This window comes from Armigeres subalbatus, chromosome 2 (genome assembly GCF_024139115.2).
Source record: "Armigeres subalbatus isolate Guangzhou_Male chromosome 2, GZ_Asu_2, whole genome shotgun sequence".
Lineage (NCBI taxonomy): Eukaryota > Metazoa > Arthropoda > Insecta > Diptera > Culicidae > Armigeres > Armigeres subalbatus.
In genome coordinates this window covers 221,144,431-221,169,271 of record NC_085140.1, presented here as the reverse complement: position 1 = coordinate 221,169,271, position 24,841 = coordinate 221,144,431, and the positions used below count along the sequence as shown (strand labels likewise).

At 39.6% G+C, this 24,841-nt stretch overlaps 1 protein-coding gene and 2 long non-coding RNA genes across 4 annotated transcripts; 1 reads left to right on the top strand and 2 right to left on the bottom strand.

Moving 5' to 3' along the window:
* The first annotated feature begins 3,004 nt into the window (after positions 1 to 3,004).
* Positions 3,005 to 6,356, top strand: LOC134215922 (uncharacterized). 2 transcript variants are annotated; one of them, XR_009980364.1, is made up of 3 exons: positions 3,005 to 3,173; positions 3,236 to 6,191; positions 6,259 to 6,356. It is a non-coding gene; the product is annotated as an uncharacterized LOC134215922 (long non-coding RNA). The 2 variants fall into 2 exon arrangements; XR_009980365.1 differs by having other exon boundaries at positions 3,236 to 4,764; positions 4,823 to 6,313.
* A 14,353-nt stretch (positions 6,357 to 20,709) lies between these two features.
* LOC134215921 (uncharacterized) lies at positions 20,710 to 21,869 on the bottom strand. The gene is made up of 3 exons (XR_009980363.1): positions 21,716 to 21,869; positions 21,130 to 21,318; positions 20,710 to 21,060 (listed from the first exon to the last, which is right to left on the bottom strand). It is a non-coding gene; the product is annotated as an uncharacterized LOC134215921 (long non-coding RNA).
* Positions 21,870 to 22,696: 827 nt separating this feature from the next.
* On the bottom strand, positions 22,697 to 23,572 carry LOC134209565 (uncharacterized protein K02A2.6-like). Its single transcript, XM_062685562.1, has one exon. The coding sequence runs from the start codon at positions 23,570 to 23,572 to the stop codon at positions 22,697 to 22,699; it is 876 nt and encodes a 291-aa protein (XP_062541546.1).
* Positions 23,573 to 24,841: the final 1,269 nt, after the last annotated feature.

The window sequence follows — 24,841 nt, the reverse complement described above, 5'->3', positions numbered from 1 at the left end:
GTGAAGTTAAACGATTTACAATGATCGCTAATATCATCTTCGCCAAGCTCCCGTATGACGGGAGCTTGGCAGAAGGAAGGTCGTGCGATATGTGCCATCACAAATATTGCCCTCCGCTCGCTTTCAAATCGACTTCTATAAAAACATTCTTCATGCCTGCCGTATCCTAACGGAACTATCAATTCTATACTTTCGCCTCTAATGCTATCATGAACATGTACGTCCAAGTTTGGAAGATGATATTAGCATTTCCATATCATTACAAGTTACAAGTTACAAGTCAACAAATTACAAGTACTTGTAATTTGCGTTGCATAATCATGTTTCGCCAACTAATAATATTAGTACTTGTATTATTAGTAAGGTTGAAATTACAAGTCCGTCAGGTTCATTTACCTGTCGAAATTCATCCGACAGTTCACTGTCAATACGGAGGTAAACGATTTGTTTACGTTTGTTTGCAAATTTGTGGATAGAATATATATTTTGACTGCGATAGGTATGCACGTAACACTCTCTGTAAATTTATTGATTCCGTGGTTTAAGCCGGCTTCGTGGTATTGGCATTTTTAACGAAGCCAACCCGCATAATAAAAACAACATGTTATATGGTCAGAATCATTATTACGATGTAAGATATAGCTTCACAGTTTACGTTGCGGTTATACTGAATACTTTTCGATCGATTCAATCATAACTGCTCGACATCATCACTAAATGTCAACATATAACATGTTGTCTCAATGTTCTTTATTTCCTGCATTATATGTCAACATTTTATCATACTGTTGAGCGAAAATTTTGCACGCGAAAACAGACGATTTTTTATGGTGACATAACTTAACAACCCATTCAACATATTATTATTTGTCAAATAACCGTACCACAAACTGTTAAAACTTTATATGAGATTGTTCATTTACAGTTGTCAACAGTAAAGGATACTGTTGTCGACCGCACGGGAAAACATCCATGTACAGTTTGTAATTATGCGGGAATGTAATGCACACTGGAGTCGTTTTTACGTGGTCTTTGCGATTGACTTAAGTTTTAATTAAGGCGATTTGTAAGTTACGCGAACGTATGCTCCATGACAAATCGAATCCCGCTAGACTTGTTTGTTGTGGGTTTTGAAGAGGGTTTAATTTACGTGTATTGTGAGACTTACGCGGGTTTAGGTTTTGCTTCTAATTCGATTATGAAATTTGGACGATTTTTTTTAGTTCAAACTACTAACTGATGAAAATATCGTAATAAATTCTACTCAGAATTTAGGCAGTTTTTCTTTTGTTTCCCATGATTGTCGTTAAACATAAAGCAATATGCATGGTCTTAAATGAGATTGTTTAGTATTATTATACAATAAAACAATAATATAAATTTCAGTATATATTCTCAATTTTGAGATGAATAAAGTCAACATTGGGTAAACTAAACTCAGCTTTGGTTAATATCTTTTGAGTGGATTAAGTTAAACTACTGTGTTAGGAAACTCATTTCACTCAAAATTGGGTTTTTGGTCCAAAGTACGGATTTGAGCTAAAACAACCCACTTTTGAGTAGTTTTGTTTCATAATTCTCAGTGTTATATCGGAACGAGAAATTTATTCTTATTGCACAGTATTTCATTATATGATAATTTGAAGCAACTAGACTAATAGTTTCTTTCTGTTAAGTCGTTAAAAACAATAAAACGATACATAATTACTTTGCACGGCTAAAATAATAAAATAAAAGCTACTTGTAAATTAAATTACAGCACCATTCATACTTGTAAAAGAAACTACAAGCCAACGCTAATAATTTCTACTTGTATTTTCTTTATGCAACAGTTACTTGTAAATTCTACTAATATTATTAGTGCGGTTTACTTATAATATTAGTCTTGTAAATTCATACTTGTAGATTCATTATGCAACAGAAAAATACAAGTTACAAGCTACTCTTCTAATATTATTAGTAAAATTTCGATTATGCTACAGGCCCCAGGTGGGAAGTACGTGTTCTTTTCTGAGACAACATTGTTAGTAGTAAAAAGAAGGAAACACCCGGACATGGGATTTCGGGTGATGAGATTTAGAATTGGTAACAAGGGACGATCATCCAGTCACGTTCGCTTTGTGTGCGGTCAGTATCAAACAATGTTCTATACATATTTTTTATCAATGCCAAAAATCCAACATTTGATGAAAAATCGATTGATAGTTTATTTATGTTTTAGCTGTTATCGGTGTTTTTTATCCAAATAAGATTATGTGAGAGATTTGGACATCTTATGAATCTTTAAAGGCATGGTCAAGCGAAGTCCTTCGTCCACTTCGCGGTTAAATCAGAAAAATTATCCACTGTTAAGGTTGGTATCGTGTTCAAAAGAAATTTCTTTTTCTATCTCAATCACATGTTAAATTCCGTTCACTGAATCGGAAAAGTAAAGAATCGAAACAAAATTCTTACAGCAGTATCCACATGAAAAGAACAAAAACAAAATTGGCATTTGTAAGGTTCCCACGCAAAGTATTGAGCTGTCACTTTACTTTCGGAAAAAATATTCTGCTCGATTATTCCGTAAGTAAAGGTGACAATTTGTTCCATGCAGATCAGTTGTCAAAATTCCTCTTGGTAATATTGAACAAAATTCCGTAACCTCTCTACTTTTCAAGTCGATACTGGCCTTTAGTTTTGACGCTATTTATGAAAATCACGCATAAAATTTTATCTCTATAGAATATTGGATTTGGCACCCAAGTACACAGAGCAAAAAAAAGTTGGGATTTCTACATTTTCTACATTTCATTTCAAGAGTAAGGAAAAATTGGTATTTTTGAGTGCTATAATGTTTGAATTGAATGCAAAATGTTTGATCTGAATGCTTTTTTCCCAGTGTAAAATTGTTGTTTACACAGTTAGAACAATCAAAACAAAATTTGTAAAATATACAAAGTTACCATTTTTATTCTTTCTGGCAACCACGACAACAACTAAACAAATTTACTGGCAGCCCATGACGATCTGTCAAGTCAGAAATTTATGATGTTTGTTTACCAAGTTGCATCAAAGACCAACACGAGAAATTAAGTCGCCCTTTTGCCGACCGGTCTTCAGGCATAATCAGGCATTTTGTGCGATAACAACGTAAACTAAGAGGACGAGCCCGTTGCAACGTTGAAAATTTCGTAAGTTTGATGCCATTAACGATATTTAAATGTGAAATATAATGTTACTCTTGTGTTTTCAGAACGAGTCGAAATCCGACACTACCTCGTCGCACTCAAAAGAACCGGATTATGATGCTACGCTGGAAACGGACCGCGGCAAGCGTTAAATTTTTTTGCTGAAACGGACGGAGATTTTGTCCAACTCTTGATCCTACTTCATGCTGTCGCCCCCGCCAAAGGAATCATCAAGCAGCCCACCAGCCAATGCACAATGGTCCCAGAGTCAAATCTGGCGAGACAAAAATGTTTGCGCCAAAACTATTAGTTTTAGATATAGTGTCTTTGGGAAAAAAAATCATATTTTTTGACGATTTTTTTCCATGTACTGAAATCAGGGTGGTACCTATATTTCAGAAGTTCATATTGCCCGTTGCATCAATTTTTAGACTCTGGCGCAACTTCGTTTTGCTTCGAATTTTTAGCGTGCACACCAATACATTCAAACTATCTTCGTAATTGTTTTTGTTGTTGTTATTTATCGAACACACATGTTTTTGTTTACTCAAATAAACAATAAACAGTGTCAATTCATTTGTGTGTGTGACACGGGAAAAATATTCACGCAAATAATTTTCGCGCAGGGGTCTAATAAGGCGGAATCTGCGCAATAATATCAACTTTTTATTTTTTTGGTAAAGACTTGTGCACCCAAGTAACACCAAGCATTACAATATTGCACATATATCAATCACAAATCGGCATGCTAAATGCTAATTGCATTAGATCTGTTTTAACGATGTGTTGTTGCATTTATTTATCAACTGTCAGACAACGATACTCTAAATCAGCAGTACGAATGCAGCGATGCATTACTGGTGCTTTATTTCAACATGCCAAAGTAATGAACCATTAATTCGGTCTTATAATTGCCCTTTTCCACTTTAAGTCAACTTTTAGGGCTGTGTTTTTTACATGCATATATAGCTTCATGGTTACTTGGGCAATGTTCCACAAAGTTGTAGAGCAACTAATTTTGAGCAACTTTGCCGAAGAAACCATTTTTCTATCACTTATAGTTCACAAGTTATGAGCTTTTTAATAAATACGTTAGGGCGGTCCCTAAAAATCGGTATTCTTCACATAACTTTTTATACATTCATTTCTCGCATAAACTTTGTTCCGAGCACTTTTGAAGACGCACATTTTTGTTAAAGAACCATGGATCTATCTCTTATAACAAAAAAGTTATTCGAGTTTTTGTATGAAAAACATGTTTTTTTCATATGCGTATATTTCAAAATGGAGCAAACCGATTTTCAATCTATTGGTTCTATTCGAAAGCTCGCACTTTTCTGCGTTTGTTGAGTACGGCCCTGCCGTACCTGCGCACCTTCCCATCCAACACTTCTATACACAGGTAAGGTACACAACCTGCTCCCCACGTACGTTGGAGAGAAACGTCACGGGCAGACCGATTGTACCCAGAAGAGAAAGAACAACTAGTGACCATTCCCACGTTTATTTGCTAAATTAAGTTAGTTCCTAAATATTGAATACTAAAAGCGTTTCTAAAGTGAACTCAACCCAATTATTAGTGAGAACCTAATTGGTAAATTGTGCTAAAATATCTATGAAACTATGCTATTCTAATAACAGAAAATTTGCAGTATTCCCTACAATCTAGTGAACTAATAATAACCTACAATTTGTTTACATCTTAATCCTACATGCGAAGGTAAATTTCATAGTCTAAATATTACATAAATACTTAAATCTAGATTGTTTTAGTACGGTAAAGGACTAGAACTATAGGTGAATATTTCCATAATAGCTAGTACGAGCCAGAACGAGTGATATTAGTTCGACCATTGTGAACCTGATTGTGGTGTTTTCGTCCATCCATTTTCGGCTAAATAAGTTCCCTTTTTTTTTTTCAATTTGTCGAAATTTGCAAATCTGATTAAAACGTGCTTCCGTTTCAAGATTAGAATACTGAATGAAATCCTATTACTTCACTAGTCTTTTTTTGTCATGTCACGTGCCTACTTCGATCGAATTTCATTTTTTTTAAATTCATATATTCAAAAGATTCAAATGCGCTATAATAGCTATAATTTATTATAGTGGTTCGAGTACTGGCTGAGTATTATGGGATGATATCATATTTCAAACTGCATGAATAACATCGCAGTTGCCGTTTACACAGTGGTCATACTTCAATTTTTTCTTTTTTTTAATTGTGAATTATTAACCAAATGTCTAAATTATTCTTTTATTGGTTTTGTAAATATTCTTGATCGGTATTACCAATAATTCGATATAAATTCATTCCCGATCACTACATCTCCCTTCTCCTGTACTCTTTATTGGGCGCACCTTCGAAGCGCTGTCATTTTAGTTAGTCACTCTTTTTCGTATCGGTCCTTTTTTTTTTTGCTGTCAATTTGGTTGCTGTATTTCGGTTTGACGTATGACAATTAAAAAAAATAGCTGCACTATCACCGCACTAAATTTGGTCACCTGTCAGTAACTGTTATCGTAGCATGTTTAGTAGCGACCGGTAAAGTGTCAAGTGATGATACTGCACTACCAAACGACTCGCGCCCGTTTATCTTCACTCAGCGAACTGGACTATCGAAATTCACAACTGGCGCCTTATGAATCTTCGATTGATTATTCCACCAACAATGCTTCTTATACGCAGTTACCTTCCCGAGTATTCAAGCGTCGATGGACGTGTGGTCTACATACCGGCCTCCCAACCCCGACGTTCATGGTTCGAACCTAGTCTGCCGCACTTTTTTCAAATGAAAATCGTCATTCATAAGGCAACATACTGAAATTCATACCGATTCCTTGAGGCAAATTTTCATAAAGCCTAGTACGCAGTTCTCAAGGAAAAAGGTCAAGGAAAATTTGATCAAATTACCAAAGTAAATTTGACAATTGATGAACATAATTGAAAAAGTAGGCGGAAAAAAAAGTTTTGTATTTATTGACATCAGTATTTCTATGTGGCGAAATGTCATCAAACAGGTAAGCAATCGAAAGAAATAAATTTAAGTAACTACAAAGAATGCTCCTCATGGTTTAAATTTTTCAGGACCCGCAGTATAGCGTACTGAACACGACGAGCACGTCGCTCAAAATTTGGTCAAGTTTATCAAATATATAACCGGACAGAGACAGCGATAAGGCTTTTTATAAAACACTGGAAAAATATATGCGAAGCCCTAAGCAGATCTGACCACTTGAGCAGCATCGTGATGAACAAAATTTCGTTCTTGGGCGGTTTCATGGGACTTAGTACATTCTGCCTCTTCGTCTTTCCAGGTACTATACACGTTTCTGAAATGTGTGCGGAAGTTTACAACAGAAACAATGCCATACAGCGAGGTTGCCACGAAGACATGCTTTAAATGCCCGATGAGACTCAAAGGTGGTTCATTTCTAATTCACAACGGTCAATCAAATCAAATGAAAATGAAGAAATAATTCAAATTAAAAACCTATTGATTCGGAACGGTACGATTTTGTACAATATTAATCACTGGAAAAACTCGCCTTCACAGGAATGTACATTTATGATTTTCACCGCGACGTTTCCGTCGAGAATCAAGTCCAAAATCTACAACCCGTCTGACGATAACTGAGTAATGAGAAAAGTCAGACCGATCGGAATCGAGTAGTCAACTTTACAGTCCAATAGCTAGAGATTATACCGTTCACGCAATGAACAGGTCGTTATTCGGATCGGGAATAGCGTTTGAACCAACCAAATACCTTCATAGCGTTAAAATCTCCAATAACTGTTTTATTAATTTATTATTTTATTTTATATAATGTTAGATTTTAAAAGTACTCAAGTTAATTAAACACCGCCATTTATAATTCACCAGCCATTTACAATAATTAGCTTCTAAATCCTTTAACAATCTTTATTTTTAAGCTTTCATTGTGTTTCAAAGTTTATCCCTCCTCTCTTTAGCACTGGCTTAACTGGACTATCGAATTTCAACATTATAAGATGGATGTTTATCTATTGATCCGCATATCATACAATATCTCGCGACGCGTCAATTTCCGATTGGTTACTTAGTATGTCCATAGTAATTTATTTTTTGCATTCTCGCTCGTTTACACAAGGGGTATTGAGGCATTTTAGTTTTTTCAAATATGTATAGATCATTATCGCCCGCGAATTATTATTGTAAGTTTAACGTATTTTGTAACCACATAGTAACAGTCGCATTGTCATTAAATAGCTACCCTAGAACATGTAACAGTCGTCCTTTTATATGGACAATGTGTCCACAAGTCTGTCTTGACTGTCGGTCCTAATCGTGACTTTCGAGTTGGCCCGAGTTCACGCTGTTGAACCCCTACGCAGCCACACTACCTGCATTGCTTCCAGATAGTTCAGGTAAGAAAACGTCTATACCGTCATTTACTCTTACTCGAAATGCCGCAGTTCACCATTCGTTCATAATCTAAACCAGAGGTTCCCAAACTTTTGGATATGCGACCCACCTAGCAGAATCACATATTGCTTGCGACCCACCAGGTACCAAATGTATTGATTTTGTGAAATTAGATAAAAATGAGTTCGCGTTAGATTTGACAAATCATAATAAATTGCTTTTTACCCCATCATTGTATTTGTCCAAATTTCGTCAATTTTTTTTTAATTGGATGTGGATTGGATTTGAATTTAATTTGGGTTGGATTTGGATTTGAAATTTATTCATATTGGATTTGAATTGAATTTCGATTTGATTTGAATTAGATTTGGATTGGATTTTAAATTGATTTGGATTTGATTTAGATTGGATTAGGATTGGTTTTGGATTGAGTTTCGTCAATTTTTTTTTAATTGGATGTGGATTGGATTTGAATTTAATTTGGGTTGGATTTGAAATTTATTCATATTGGATTTGAATTGAATTTCGATTTGATTAGGATTTGATTTGAATTAGATTTGGATTGGATTTGAATTAGATTTGCATTGGATTTTAAATTGATTTGGATTTGATTTAGATTGGATTCGAATTGGATTAGGATTGGTTTTGGATTGAATTAGGGGCTTAGATTTGTATTGTATAGGACTTCTTTCTACTTGCCCGAATATCATATAACAAAAAAAGGACGTTGATTTCGTCAGGTTTGTTGTTCTTTAATCATCTAATCATACCTTAGATCCTAATTTAAAATATGGATTAGATTTGTGGGACAAGATAGTAACAAAATTATGAATTAAGATTTGTCTTTCGCGACCCACCACTGAACAACCCACGACCCCCCTGGGGTGAATTATTCACCTGTCATAAGACGAGTTTAAACAATCCCATTGAATTCCACCACTTAATTGTATCCTGACAGATACGTATTTCGACCTCAACAGTAAGGCCGTCTTCAGTGTCTTGTACTTGACTCGACTTGAAGAAAATGATCGCAGCTTACACTATTTATACTATGCGTAGGTATAATAATTTATCTAGGTACTTATCTTACTACGGTGCTTATTTCTACTCGCTTGATGCGCTTAATGCTTAGGTATAAACTTGAAGAGCCAGGAGCTACCATTTCCTTGATCTTTATTCAACAACCGCGTTTGTACCTGTCGGTAGATTTCCAAGCTCTCAGCAACATCAAGTTTCCACGGAGAAGAGACATTTCTTAAAATTTTAATGTTTGATGTCGTAATTGAATGATTTTCCTGATATACATGTTCAGCTACCTTAGACCTAAACTCATAATTTAATCCCTTATCAGTTTCCCTCTTAGCCTTACTTACTTCTGCAATATGTTCTTTGAACCTTACATCTAACGATCTTTTTGCTTGACCTACATATACTTTATCACACTGTGAACAATTAATTTGATAAACCCCGGCCTTATTTAATATTTCTACTCTATCCTTTGTGGAGCCCAACAGTGTCTTCAGTTGATTGCTTCTGCTGGAGAATACTAAATCGATGCCGAATTTCCTCAGTCGATGGCGTAGCTGTTGGGTGATGTGTCGATCATAGGGGACCGATACCCTCTTCAGCGGTTCATCGATCGGTGTTAGTGTTGTCAGTTCGTTTTTCCGTAGGTTCCTCTGCTTCTTGTTGATGATTGCTTGTATTGTTCTTTCCTTGTATCCATTGATCCTCGCTGTTTCCAAGATGTGTTGTAGCTCCTTCGTTTTTCCTTTTTCGCTCAGGGGAATCGACTGCATCCTGTGGATCATGTGATGAAAAGCTGCCATTTTGTGCTGATACGAATGATTTGATGTGTATGGGATGACTCTCATGGTGTTGGTGGGCTTCCTGTAGATTTCGAAGTCTAATGTTGCATTTGTTCCCTTGATAACCAGTAGATCCAAGAAAGGTAATTTACCTTCCTTTTCCTCCTCGTGGGTGAATTTGATGTCTTTATGCACGTTGTTTATCGCTTCCAAAATCCTGGGTAGATCTTTCCGGTTGATGATGCTGAAAATGTCGTCCACGTATCTCCACCACTTCTCGGGTAGTACTCCTTGTTCCTCTAGGTTGTCCTCCAAATTCGCCATGAATAATTCGCACAAAAACGGTGATAGCGGATTTCCATAGGTGCACCCTTCGTTTGTTTGTAGAAGCTTCCACGGAATGTAAAGTAGTTCTCATTCATGCATAATCTTGCAAGCTTGAGATACATCTTTACCTTTCCTCGCCATGTTGTATCCGTCCGTTGTCCTAGTAGCCAATCCTCCAAAAGGTTCAGAGCATCCTTCACTGGAACGCTTGGGAACAATGCCGCTACGTCGAATGATACCATGATGTCCTCTTCTCCGATGTTTCCTGATTCCAATATCCTCTTGGTGAACTCCTGGGTGTTTACAACTGATCTGCTGGGGAACGGCTTCGGCATACTCTGGAACTCCTTGACTAACCACTTGGCCAAGTTTTGTAGGGGATCCCACTGATGAAACTATTTCTCGCATCTCTGTACCTGGCTTATGTATCTTTGGTAGTCCTTTGATCCTTGGTAACACAGGGTTCGTCATTTTAACGCGGGCTTCTCCGATGATCGTCTTGCATTCCTTTATCGTTTTATCCGTAAGTCGGATTAGTCCGGGTAGTGGGTCCACTCTCAAATGCCTGTATGGTCCTTCGTTGATTTTTGTCGTCATCTGTTCATCGTAGTCCTCTTTGTCCATTATCACCACTGCGTTTCCTTTGTCCGCCTTCATGTAGTAAACTGGTTTCTCCTTTAACTCCTTTAAAATCCTCCTCTCGTCTTTGTTCGATGTCCCATGATGTCCTGCTTTGATGGCGTCTGCTACGATGTTTCTCACACTATTCTGGTCCCGTTGATCAACATTTCGTGAAATCGCTGTCTCAGTATCCACGATTATCTGCTCTAGATCCGCTTTCTGGGTTGTCGCATACCCTAACCCCCCCTAACCCCCGACTTACGGATAATACGATAAATGAATGCAAGACGATCATCGGAGAAGCCCGCGTTAAAATGACGAACCCTGTGTTACCAAGACATCAAATTCACCCACGAGGAGGAAAAGGAAGGTAAATTACCTTTCTTGGATCTACTGGTTATCAAGGGAACAAATGCAACATTAGACTTCGAAATCTACAGGAAGCCCACCAACACCATGAGAGTCATCCCATACACATCAAATCATTCGTATCAGCACAAAATGGCAGCTTTTCATCACATGATCCACAGGATGCAGACGATTCCCCTGAGCGAAAAAGGAAAAACGAAGGAGCTACAACACATCTTGGAAACAGCGAGGATCAATGGATACAAGGAAAGAACAATACAAGCAATCATCAACAAGAAGCAGAGGAACCTACGGAAAAACGAACTGACAACACTAACACCGATCGATGAACCGCTGAAGAGGGTATCGGTCCCCTATGATCGACACATCACCCAACAGCTACGCCATCGACTGAGGAAATTCGGCATCGATTTAGTATTCTCCAGCAGAAGCAATCAACTGAAGACACTGTTGGGCTCCACAAAGGATAGAGTAGAAATATTAAATAAGGCCGGGGTTTATCAAATTAATTGTTCACAGTGTGATAAAGTATATGTAGGTCAAACAAAAAGATCGTTAGATGTAAGGTTCAAAGAACATATTGCAGAAGTAAGTAAGGCTAAGAGGGAAACTGATAAGGGATTAAATTATGAGTTTAGGTCTAAGGTAGCTGAACATGTATATCAGGAAAATCATTCAATTACGACATCAAACATTAAAATTTTAAGAAATGTCTCTTCTCCGTGGAAACTTGATGTTGCTGAGAGCTTGAAATCTACCGACAGGTACAAACGCGGTTGTTGAATAAAGATCAAGGAAATGGTAGCTCCTGGCTCTTCAAGTTTATACCTAAGCATTAAGCGCATCAAGCGAGTAGAAATAAGCACCGTAGTAAGATAAGTACCTAGATAAATTATTATACCTACGCATAGTATAAATAGTGTAAGCTGCGATCATTTTCTTCAAGTCGAGTCAAGTACAAGACACTGAAGACGGCCTTACTGTTGAGGTCGAAATACGTATCTGTCAGGATACAATTAAGTGGTGGAATTCAATGGGATTGTTTAAACTCGTCTTATGACAGGTGAAAACATTCCACTAAAAAGCTCAAAATAATTTTCTTATCAAAGTGAATTATTTTTACTTTTTCAAAATCTTGTATGGAAAAAGAAAAAAAAATATTTATTTACGGACGGGAAATAAGATAAAAAGCTATATTTTACCCTACTTAAAATTAGATGTGATGATAAGATTCGAAAAATTTCAGTATTCGTTGTTCTTTATTTTATATTGGATTGATTGGATTAGCGAATTCCGGCAAATCTCAAATAGGATTTTTCAAGCATTTAATACGGAAAAGTATTCGGGACCTAGGGGGAAAATGCTAAATATTTACATAGAAACGCATAGAAAGATAATAAATTTACAAAATTCATGTAAATGGTTTTATAATGAATTCTTTAGGAAATTCTCAGGAATTCCCATAAAGAATTCCCATGGGAAACTTTAAAAGAATTCCTTAGAAAATTCCCAAACAAAATAACCACTGAAAATTCTGAGTAGTTTCCACAGGATTTTTGGGCGATTCTAGGGGAATTGTTGAATAAAATCTGCAGAAAATCCTGAAACTAAAAATGGATAAATTCTTGGAGAAATTTTGGGGGGAGTAGCTGCAAGGGCCTTAGAGGTTTTCGGCTGCTATCTTTTGTAGTATTTCTGGAGTTTCCGTAAGCATTGGCGAAAGAATCTCTTTCATAATATCCAGAATAATTTCCGTGCGGATTATTGGATCAATTTCCAAAGGAATTTTGGGAGAAATGTTCAGAAGGAATTTCTGGAGGGTTAACCAAAATTCCAAATTTCCAGTTCTAAGTGTAAATTTTTGGAGAAATTTTGGGATAAATACCTGGAGGAATGATTCATTTCAAGAAGAATTTCTGGATGAACTTCCGGAGCAATTCCTGGAGGAACTTCAGAATCCAACTCCGGATCCAGAATACTTCCATAATGAGCTTCCAGGATAATTCCTATCGAAGGAATTCGTTCGGAAGATCTTCCATGAGTTCCTCTGGAAGTTCAATCGAAAGCTCCTCCAGAAATTCCTCCGAAAGTTCTTACGAGAATTCCTGTGGAAGTTCCTCCGGGATTTTTTTTTCCGAAGGATACTCCGGGAATTGCTTCGGAAGTTTCTTCAGCAATTTCTTGGTAAGTTCCTCTGGAAAATCCTCCGGGAATTCATTTTGAAATTCTTTTTTGAATTCCCCAGGAATTTCCTCCGAAAGTTCCTCCAAAAGTTCTTCCGAAAGGTCCACCGGAATTTCCTCCAGAAGTTTCTCCGGGAATATGCAGAAGTTTTCCCGAAGGAATACCTGGAGGAATTTCGGGATGGTTTGCTGGAGGAAAATCCAAAGGAATTCCTGAATGAACTTTTGAAGGAGTTCCTGGAGGATTTTCCGAGTTCTAGAAATTCGTCCAGGAATTCTTCTTCAAGTCCCGCCAGGAATTCCTCCGGAAGTTGAAATGAATCCTCCGGAAAATCCGCCAGGAATGCTTCCGGAAGTTTATCATGGCATTCTTCCAGAAAATCCTCCAGGAACTCCTCCAGAAGTTGCTCCGAGAATTTCTCCGAAAGTTCTTCTGGAGATTCCTCCGGAAGCTACTCAGTAAGATCCTTCAGGAATTGCTAGTTGCAATTGCTAGTTTCTGTGGAAATTCATCTGGGAGATCATTCAGGAATTCACTCCATGACTTTCTCAGTAAGTTCCTACGTGATTTCTCCCGGAAGTTCCAAACGGGATTCTCCGGAAGTTTCTACGAAAGTTCCTTCGCAAATACCTTCAGTAATTCCTTCGGCAGTTCCTCCAGGAATTCTTCCGAAAGATCCTACGAGAATGCCTGCAGAAGATCCTCCGAGAATTCCTGCGAAAAGTCCACCAGAAGGTACTTCGAGAATTCTTTCGAAACATCGTCCGGAAATTGCTCAGAAAGTTCCTTTGGGAAATGCGGTATACCTTCGAAATTTTATTTTTGGGAATTTCTCTGAAAGTTCTTCCGGGAATCCCTCTTGAAATTTCACCATTCATTACTGGATTAACTTACGGAAGAATTCTTGTAAGAACTTACTGAGGATTTCCTTGAGGAACTTTCGGAGTAATTCCTAAATGAATTTTTGCCGAAGGAATTTCTAGAGGAACATCTGAAGGATTTACTAAAGAAACTTTCGAAGGAATTTTCCGGAGGAACCTCCGAAGGAAGTCGGATGTCCAGGAATTTCTTCGGAAGTTTTTCAGGAATTACTTCGGAAATTCCCTTGGGAATGTCTTTGAAAGTTCCTTCAGAATTCCTTCGAAACCTTCGGGAATTCCTTCGAAAGTTCCCCTGAGAATTTCTCTCGGAAGTTCCTCCAGAAGATCTTCCAGGAATTCCTCTCGAAGTTCATCCAGAAATTCTTCTGGAAGTTCCTTCAGGAATTCCTCCACGGATCGTTCCGGAAATTCCTCCAAAAATCCCTGCGAGAGAATTCCTAGAGAAACTACCGGAGGAATTCGTGCAGGCGGGAGGAATTCGTGGAGAAACTTCCGGAGGAACTTCCGTAGGAACTTCCGGAGGAACTTCCGTAGGAACTTCCGGAGGAACTTCCGTAGGAACTTCCGGAGGAACTTCCGTAGGAACTTCCAGGAGCTTTCGGAGGAACTTCTGCAGGAACTTCCGGAGGAACTTCTGCAGGAACTTCCGGAGGAACTTCCGCAGGGACTTAAGGGGGCACTTCCGCAGGAACTTCAGGAGGAACTTCCGCAGGAACTTCCGGAGGAACTTCCGCAGCAACTTCCGGAGGAACTTCCGAAGGAACTTCCGGAGGCACCTCCGGAGGAACTTCCGTAGGAACTTCCGGAGGAACTTCCGTAGGAACTTCCGGAGGAACTTCCGTAGAACTTCCGGAGGAACTTCCGTAGGAACTTCCGGAGGAACTTCCGTAGGAACTTCCGGAGGAACTTCCGTAGGAACTTCCGGAGGAACTTCCGTAGGAACTTCCGGAGGAACTTCCGTAGGAACTTCCGGAGGAACTTCCGTAGGAACTTCCGGAGGAACTTCCGTAGGAACTTCCGGAGGAACTTCCGTAGGAACTTCCGGAGGAACTTCCGTAGGAACTTCCGGAGGAACTTCCGTAGGAACTTCCGGAGGAACTTCCGTAGGAACTTCCGGAGGAACTTCCGTAGGAACTTCCGGAGGAACTTCCGTAGGAACTTCCGGAGGAACTTCCGTAGGAACTTCCGGAGGAACTTCCGTAGGAACTTCCGGAGGAACTTCCGTAGGAACTTCCGGAGGAACTGCAGCATGAACTTCCGGAGGAACTTCCGTAGGAACTTCCGGAGGAACTTCCGTAGGAACTTCCGGAGGAACTTCCGGAGGAACTTCCGTAGGAACTTCCGGAGGAACTTCCGTAGGAACTTCCGGAGGAACTTCCGTAGGAACTTCCGGAGGAACTTCCGTAGGAACTTCCGGAGGAACTTCCGTAGGAACTTCCGGAGGAACTTCCGTAGGAACTTCCGGAGGAACTTCCGTAGGAACTTCCGGAGGAACTTCCGTAGGAACGTTCGGAGGAACTTCCGTAGGAACTTCCGGAGGAACTTCCGTAGGAACTTCCGGAGGAACTTCCGTAGGAACTTCCGGAGGAACTTCCGTAGGAACTTCCGGAGGAACTTCCGTAGGAACTTCCGGAGGAACTTCGGTAGGAACTTCCGGAGGAACTTCCGTAGGAACTTCCGGAGGAACTTCCGTAAGAACTTCCGGAGGAACTTCCGTAAGAACTTCCGGAGGAACTTCCAAGGAACTTCCGGAGGAACTTCCGTAGGAACTTCCGGAGGAACTTCCGTAGGAACTTCCGGAGGAACTTCCGTAGGAACTTCCGGAGGAACTTCCGTAGGAACTTCCGGAGGAACTTCCGTAGGAACTTCCGTAGGAACTTCCGGAGGAACTTCCGTAGGAACTTCCGGAGGAACTTCCGTAGGAACTTCCGGAGGAACTTCCGTAGGAACTTCCGGAGGAACTTCCGTAGGAACTTCCGGAGGAACTTCCGTAGGAACTTCCGGAGGAACTTCCGGAGGAACTTCCGTAGGAACTTCCGGAGGATTTTCCGTAGGAACTTCCGGAGGAACTTCCGTAGGAACTTCCGGAGGAACTTCCGGAGGAACTTCCGTAGGAACTTCCGGAGGAACTTCCGTAGGAACTTCCGGAGGAACTTCCGGAGGAACTTCCGGAGGAACTTCCGGAGGAACTTCCGGAGGAACTTCCGTAGGAACTTCCGGAGGAACTTCCGTAGGAACTTCCGGAGGAACTTCCGTAGGAACTTCCGGAGGAACTTCCGTAGGAACTTCCGGAGGAACTTCCGTAGGAACTTCCGGAGGAACTTCCGTAGGAACTTCCGGAGGAACTTCCGTAGGAACTTCCGGAGGAACTTCCGTAGGAACTTCCGGAGGAACTTCCGTAGGAACTTCCGGAGGAACTTCCTAAGGAACTTCCGGAGGAACTTCCGTAGGAACTTCCGGGGGAACTTCCGTAGGAACTTCCGTAGGAACTTCCGTAGGAACTTCCGGGAGAACTTCTGGAGCAACTTCTGGGGGAACTTCCAGAGGAACTTCCGGGGGAACTTCGGGAGGAACTTCCGTAGGAACTTCCGGAGGAACTTCCGTAGGAACTTCCGGAGGAACTTCCGGAGGAACTTCTGTAGGAACTTCCGGAGGAAATACTGGAGGAACTTGCGGAGGAATTACTGCAGGAACTACCGGATAAATTATTGGAGAAACTTCTGGAGGAATTACTGGAGGAACTTCCTAGAGGAACCTCCGGAGGAACTCCTGGATGAACTTCTGGAGGAATTCCTGGAGGAACTCCCGGAGAAATTTCTGGAGGAGCTTCCAGAGGAATTCTTGGAGGAGCTTCCGGAGGAATTCCTGGAGGAGCTTCCGGAGGAATTCCTGGAGGAGCTTCCGGAGGAATTCCTGGAGGAGCTTCCGAAGGAATTCCTGGAGGAGCTTCCGGAGGAATTCCTGGAGGAGCTTCCGGAGGAATTCCTGGAGGAACTTCCGCAGGAATTCCTGGAGGAACTTCCGCAGGAATTCCTGGAGGAACTTCCAGAAAAATTCCGGTAGGAATTTCCGGAGGAACTTCCGGAGGAATTATTGGAGGAACTTCCGGAGGAATTACTGGAGGAACTTCCAGAGGAATTACTAGAAAAACTTCCGGAGGAAGTACTGGAGGAATTTCCGGAGGAATTACTGGTTGAACTTCCGGAGGAATAACTGCAGGAACTTCCGGAGGAATTCCTGGAGGAACTTCCGGAGGAATTCCTGGAGGAACTTCCGGAGGAATTCCTGGAGGAACTTCCGGAGGAATTCCTGGAGGAACTTCCGGAGGAATTCCTGGAGGAATTCTTGGAGGAATTCCTGGAGGAACTTCCGGAGGAATTCCTGGAGGAACTTCCGGAGGAATTCCTGGAGGAACTTCCGGAGGAATTCCTGGAGGAACTTCCGGAGGAATTCCTGGAGGAACTTCCGGAGGAATTCCTGGAGGAACATCCGGAGGAATTCCTGGAGGAACTTCCGAAGGAATTCCTGGAGGAACTTCCGGAGGAATTCCTGGAGGAACTCCCGGAGGAATTCCTGGAGGAACTTCCGGAGGATTTCCTGGAGGAACTTCCGGAGGAATTCCTGGAGGAACTTCCGGAGGAATTCCTGGAGGAACTTCCGGAGGAATTGCTGGAGGAACTTCCGGAGGAATTCCTGGAGGAACTTCCGGAGGAACTTCCGGAGGGATTGCTGGAGGAACTTCCGGAGGAATTCCTGGAGGAACTTCCGGAGGAATTCCTGGAGGAATTTCCGAAGGAATTGCTGGAGGAACTTCCGGAGGGATTGCTGGAGGAACTTCCGGAGGAATTGCTGGAGGATCTTCCGGAGGAATTCCTAGAGGAACAATCAGCGCATAGGTCTACCTGGAAGTACCCGGCCAATTACCCGGTGGCCAATTCGATCGAAAGTCGCCGAAATATACTCCAGTGTACTTGTTTTGCAAAATCATGAAGTTTGACATGTCGCAAGATGGGTTAGAAGATTGAACGAAAATTGGCCACTTCCCCAAGGGAACCAGGCCCTGGAAGTACCCGGAGCGTGAACAAATCGATCGAAAGTCGCCGAAATGTACTCCAGTGTACTTGTTTTGCAAAATCATGAAGTTTGACATGTCGCAAGATGGGTTCCAAGATTGAACGAAAATTGGCCACTTCCCCAAGGGACCCAGGCCCTGGAAGTACCCGGAGCGTGGCCAATTCGATAGAAAGTCGCCGAAATGTACTCCAGTGTACTTGTTTTGCAAAATCATGAAGTTTGACATGTCGCAAGATGGGTTCCAAGATTGAACGTAAATTGGCCACTTCCCCAAGGAAACCAGGCCCTGGAAGTACCCGGAGAGTGGTCAATTCGATCTGAAATCGCCGAAATTTACTCCAGTGTACTTGTTTTGAAAAATCATGAAGTTTGACATATCGCACGATAGATTTCGAAGCCGATCTGCCAGTGACCATTTTTTCCGGGAGGGAGGTAACCCCAGTACTCCCCGGAATATATCCGGAACCATGGCCATTGCACAAAAATTGACCTCGGTTCCTAAAACTATAGGAATTTTGTGATCGATTCTAGAAGATTGCTTGAAAATCCGTTAGAAATTGGCTGAGCTGCGTGGATTTGAATTTTGAGTTTTGTCGTAAAATGGGGGTTGAGGACGTACGTGTTAATATGCAGATTCACTGTTCTAGATTGTGCAAATTATAAACAATGAGCAGGTTCCATTCAATTTAAAAGAACTAGTAGAATATAATTAGTATGACATTCAAGCTAGTTATGCTTTGAATTTTGCGATGAACATCTTTCTATTTTGTTATTATTTCATATATAATAAAATACTCATATTAAAGATATCAAAACTATATTGAAAACCATAAAAATGTGTAGTAATTCAATGCAATAAAAAACTAAAAAAAATCTGCCGTACATCCCCTTGTCGGTTAATCTCAATCTCACGAAAACTCATTGATCTTATTGAGTGTTCATGCTTCGTGCCAAGCAACATTTATTGTTACATGTCTCCGTGGTACCGGTCGATCGGATAACCAACTCTGGTGGTAACTTTGGTCATTTACTGGCAGGCGACTGTTCCCCTTGTAAGCGGCGGCTGAACATCGCAGAAGACAACAGCAACGATAAGGAACTAGTCATTGGAAGCTCGGTACGTTCAACTTAAAATCCCTCAACTTCATTGAAAGCACACGTATAATTGCCGATGTGTTGAAAGGCAGCTGATTCGAAATCATAGTACTGGAAGTGTGTTGGAAGGAATCAATAGTGCAAACGTTTTGAGGTAATTATTCCATTTACCAGAGTTGATACAATACACATGAGCTGGGAACAGCTTTCATTTGTGATGGACGATATTCAGAGCTAGGATTCACTGATGTTTATTTCGCATTCTATACGCAGCTCAAACACAGCATTATACACGGCGGCTGCTCAAAATACGTCAATAAAATCTTCATAGAATATCCAAACGCTCAGGTTGCCCAAGATGAAAAGTTCAGTATTGAAAAAAGGGTGCCCTTCGATTGACGAATCAATTAATTTCACCGCTTCCACGAACAAGGACATTTGCAGCACCTGCTTCCATGACTTTCCGTTTCGGTACTCTTGAAGTTTACCACACCAGAAAATAGAAGACCTAGGTATAATGAATCGAAAAAAAAAACAAAAGCAGTTTGAAAAAAGCTTGACAAAAAGTCACTTTACTTGCGGAATAATACATCAGTACATTATTCCGCAAGTGAAGACGTCAGTTTGTGTTTTCTTCATTGCAATACGCCTGCTATTACCTAATTATTCCTTTTTCTTGCCAGCTCCGTACTATTCAAGGAATATCAGTAGCAGAATCATTCCTTGACTGCTACTTGTCCTATCTATTTGCACAGTACTTTAGAAGTCCATACCACCCTTAAGGCATTTGATTGAAAATCATACGTCCATTTTCCTCAGTGTTGCTCTTATGTTTTGTTTTGTTTTGTTTCAACACACATTTATTCACCCATTATTACTATTTTTTTCCGTGTGTTCAGTGCAAATCATCATCATCATCATTGGATTCATCATTGAACCTGTCAGTTCAATGTCAGCGGTGTCAGCCTATTCTAAATAAATACAAATATAAATTTGTTTCACAATTACCACGAGCATCTGTCACCCGTCACTGTAAGTTCATGTTTGTGAAAATATTTGTTTTTTTTTTTCGGTTTATTGCAACTGATTCAAATCGAAGTTGTCAATTCAAAAGGTCTAATGTTTGTGCTATAACTTGGAGTGATCTAAATCGTTGCTGACCCGGATAAAAAATATAATAAAAATATCATTAATTTTACTGTAACAACACCATTTTAAACACAATTATTACCATTGAATATAATGTAATTCTGACAATAAAATCACATAAGAAATAATGGTTTTCCACGATAAAATTAATGGTAAATGGAACTTTTACAATAAAAAATGGTTGTTATGTATCTTTACAATAAAAAAATCGAAAATTTTCCATACTAAATTCAGAGCAAAACAATTGATTTTACGGTTCTTCAATGGGATGATTTCTAGGGACAAAACAATAGAAAACAATGTGTTTCAAATGTTTCCTCATACTTTTTTTTATTGTTTTACTACAGAAATACAATAAGACTTATAATTAATTTCACTCTAATACTACAATAGAAATACAATACAATTTTATGTTTTACAGTTCACTTTATTGATACATGGTATTTAATTTTAATTATTCATAATTTCATTTTGATATATTTCTATCTGCATAACTTTAATATAACTTAAATTAAATTTTAATGGTATCTTAATTAACTTTTCAATTATCTCTAATTAAATTTTAATTTATTTTGAACTGATTTTTATAGAGAATTAATAAAATTTCAATGAAGTTTTTATAAATCCTAATTGAATTTAAGTTTGGATTTAATTTTTATTAAATTATAATTGAATTTCAATTAAAATTTAATTTGATTTTAATTGAACTTTAGTTTAGTTAACTGCAACTAGCACATAGATAATATAATATTGTTTTGTCTTAGCAATAAATGCTAAATATTTGCGATTTGCAAATTTGAAATGGATTTCATATTTTTTTCTGAATTGATGCAGGTTGACTTTCTACGAATGTAAAAATCACGCAACTGTTGCCACCGAATTTCCACTACATATTTCTGAAGATCTACCTTGTCAGTGGTTATGGCCGCGGACGCGATTCTTGCACAGCACCCTCGGTGGTGTGCATTTCGATGTTCTGTAATATAGCAAGATTAAATTCAAACAATTTATTAACTTGACACCCGATATAACCCACAATACTTACGATTTCTAACCAACTCGAGCCAAGTCTTTATCCGGTATTATTCTAGAATCAGGATCTTCGTCAGTTCGGCTGGCACTGGCGATGAAGCAGATCTGTTGATGTCTTAGCTTCAAACGAAGGACGAAGTCCGACAGCGGATTCACACACGCCTCGCCAGATGCGATTGCTCGCTGGGATCTTTCTTATTGACTGAGTAAAAAAATGAAATTATATCAAATTCATAACTAATGCTTTTGTGAAATAAGGAAAAAGTTGATAGTTTAAAGGGCCGATGTCCACGTAGCGTTTTTTCAACGCTGCGTGCACATAGCGTTAAAAGGACGCATGTGTGCATCGGGAAAAAGCGGTAACGCAGCGTCGCCGCACCGATGCATACCAGCGTTTTTTCAACGCCACGTGCACGCAACGTTGAAAAGACGCTATAGCGTGTACGTGTACGTGGGCATCGGGCCAAAAACAGATAAAAATGTTTAGTTTCATAAAAGGAAAATGCGGGTGAAAATCAAGAACACCCGGAAAGTTCGTAGTACAATTCCTCCCGCAGCGCATAGAATCATTCCATGTAAGCTCGAAAGTAGATACTCACCATCATTACACGGCACAGTGGCCAATGATCCACCGTTTATCCCCATCCAACAACAACGAAACAGACACTTCTTGCGCTTCCGACATTTCTTTCCTGCACCTTGGCAGTCTACAATTTCGACTTTTTCACTGCCCGTAAACAAAACATACACGCTCATAAAAAACTAGGTTTTAACGAGTTAAAATCGAAAGTTTTTTTCAAATATTTTTTCATCATCAATTGTTAATAATATGAACATTCATTATTTTAATAATAATATTCGAAAGAAAAATTTTATGGAAAAATTAAATAATTTTTTTCACAATGAAAGCTATTGTTATTAAATTGTTTTCAATTTTTGTTTCGAAATGACGAGAAATGATAAATATTTCAATAATCAAATTATTTTTATTTTCACAAATGATTTTTTGATCCACCAAATATCATTATTTCAAAATTGTGTTCTGTCTTTTATTAACACAAGCAAACAATTAAAATATAATAAAATGTATTGGTAACATTTGAATTTGTTGTGCGTTTAATGTAAGTACAATAGAGGTGTTTTTCAACTACTCAAATCTACATTAGATGTACAATAACCTGTATTGTATACCATAGAATCAATAGTATTTCAATGAATTAAACCATACAAAGTACTGTATTTTTTATCCGGGAGTCTTGCCGATGTGGCACCTAGTCCCTTCGATGGTCTGGAGTCCCTGGTCTGGAGGCCTGGACGGTCTGGACAGTCACATATTGTGCATCAATATTAGAGCTACCAACGTTCACTGAGGAAACACTTCAAAGGCAGCCGTTCCGATGACTTGTCTACAAATGTTTATACTGAGAGATGAAACAAAATTTAAAAGGAAAACTCAGCATTGGAAAGATAATGTGAAGTCGTTTAGTAGAATCAACGAATCAGTTAGTAAGTTGTATTTCATATTTATTCTAATCCATGGTTTTTGTGTCTAATTCTAGTCGATCTGTATTATATTGATTTTAAAAGAAAACTGTATAAACGTATTTGTTATCAAACCGCGCCGGCTTTCTGATAATGCGTTTCTCTCTTAACGAAGACGTAGCTTCCTTTTCCTGTTCTGGTTTGGATTGAACGAAGTCATGGTTTAGTAGGCCCAAGTTTTCGTCACCATCAGGAGCAAAATCGTGATCATCGTTTCCAACTCTTTCGCTGTCATCTAATGCCTCTGGTGTTGGCGCTATTTTTACGTCATTAATGTTCCGGGCATACTGTACTCCGTTCTTGCTGACTATGACCACCTTTGCACCGCTTCTAGTTAGTACTCTGAACCTTTCTGATCCGAAAGTGGCATCTGTTTTTCCTTTTTTGTGTTGAGCCAGGACTACGATGTCGCCCACTTTGATGTCGGAATCCTTAGCATGATGAACCTTATCCGCGTACTTCTTGCTCACTAACTTTGCCTCTGCGTCTCGCTCACGTACGTCTTCTCGATCAAGCGCCTTTTGTTCTGATGGGCCCCACAAGCTTGGGAAAGTCCCACGATATCTCCAGCCTACTAGAAGCTCGAAAGGCGTGACTCCTAGTCTGCTGTGCGGTGTGAGATTATTATGATTATGGACATATTTCCGCAGGGCCTCTCGCCAATTCTTGCCGTCTAATCTGGACGCTGCCAAAGCTTTTATAACGCCCTGGTTTTGACGTTCAACTATACCATTTGTTTGCGGGCATAGCGGAATGGATTTCCTAACTTTCACTCCTTTATCTTCCCAAAAAGAGATGAAGTTCGTGCTTTGAAATGGTGGCCCATTATCGCTCTGTATAACAAGCGGGCAACCCCAGATCTGGAAGATTTCGCAAAGTGCGGCATTTGTACACTCTGCATTAATAGATCTCATTTCCATTACCGCAAGATGGCGTGAATATGTATCGACGACTATTAGGAATTCCCCAGTTCCGTAGCCTGGCATCGTCAGGAAGTCAATTTGTAACACTTCCCAGGGACCTTCAGGTAATATTCTGCTGCACAATGGAACTGGAGGATTTTTCTTCGACAACACGAAGCATGTTTCACAATTCTTCACGAACTTTTCAACTTCTTTCGACATGCCTGGCCACCAAAAAAAATCCCGCATAGTTCGCTTCATGGCCACTATTCCAGAGTGACCACCATGAGCTGCCTCCATAACCTTCAATCGTAGCGAAAATGGTAGAACGGTCCTATCATCTTTAAAAACGATGCTCCCCAATTTGTGTAAACTTCTCTTCTGTGCTTCGTACTTACGTAGGTGATAGGGCCATTTGTCATATTGAATTGCTTTGCATAATAGTTGAAGTTCTTCATCATTTTCCGAACATTTTTCTATTTCCGTCTAGGAAATTTCTGTTCCACCTATATCCAGAGCGTACTTGGCTTTCAATTTTTTGGACGATTTTTTGCTGTAAATCGAGGTAAAGTACATAACTATATATTTTCTCTTATATAGATTGTATATAGTATCTTTATTCACTAAAACTATCTTTATACAACTCAATCTTATACTCTTGTCTATCAGGTATTCTCATGTGCTTCTTCTATGACTCGAAAATTGTTGATTTCCACTATTCTCGTGACCGTGTAACTCAAATGGGAAGAATCGACAATTCTCTCTTCATTCGAAACGCCTCACCTAATGTGGATAATATAATATGCACAAACCTGTCACGTTTAAAGTTTTCTTATATTTTTTGTCAATCTGTGCTCTGCGACCCGCTTAAGCGTCCATTTTTGTTTTTTTTTTTATTGGTCCTACGTGCTTGACCTTACCGCAAGCTACTATTTCTTCCGCTTGCCCTTTCGCAAGTCGGGTGGACCGCCATTTTTGACTTGTCCGATTCGCAAGTTTACATTCAACATTCATCGGTTGAAATTTTCAAACTTGTCCTTAGCGCAAGCGATTAATTTTGTCAAACTTGATCTCAGGCTTATTAGGTGTCTCAGACTTGGCCTTATCGCAAGCGAGATTTCTTTTTTTTTTTTTCTGCCTTTTGCACTCAATGGCTACTATAAGAAACCATTTGCACTTCTTTGGCTTAAAACATATTTGCCTAATCCAATTTTTTTTAATAGTCAGCAATACTCACCATTCTGCTGCGCCAATGTGGTGTTTTCGTCCATCCATTTTCGG

What these genes read in the sequence shown, in the direction of transcription:
- LOC134209565 (XM_062685562.1), bottom strand. Translation starts at nt 23,572, where the DNA reads ATGAGATCTATTAATGCAGAGTGTACAAATGCCGCACTTTGCGAAATC.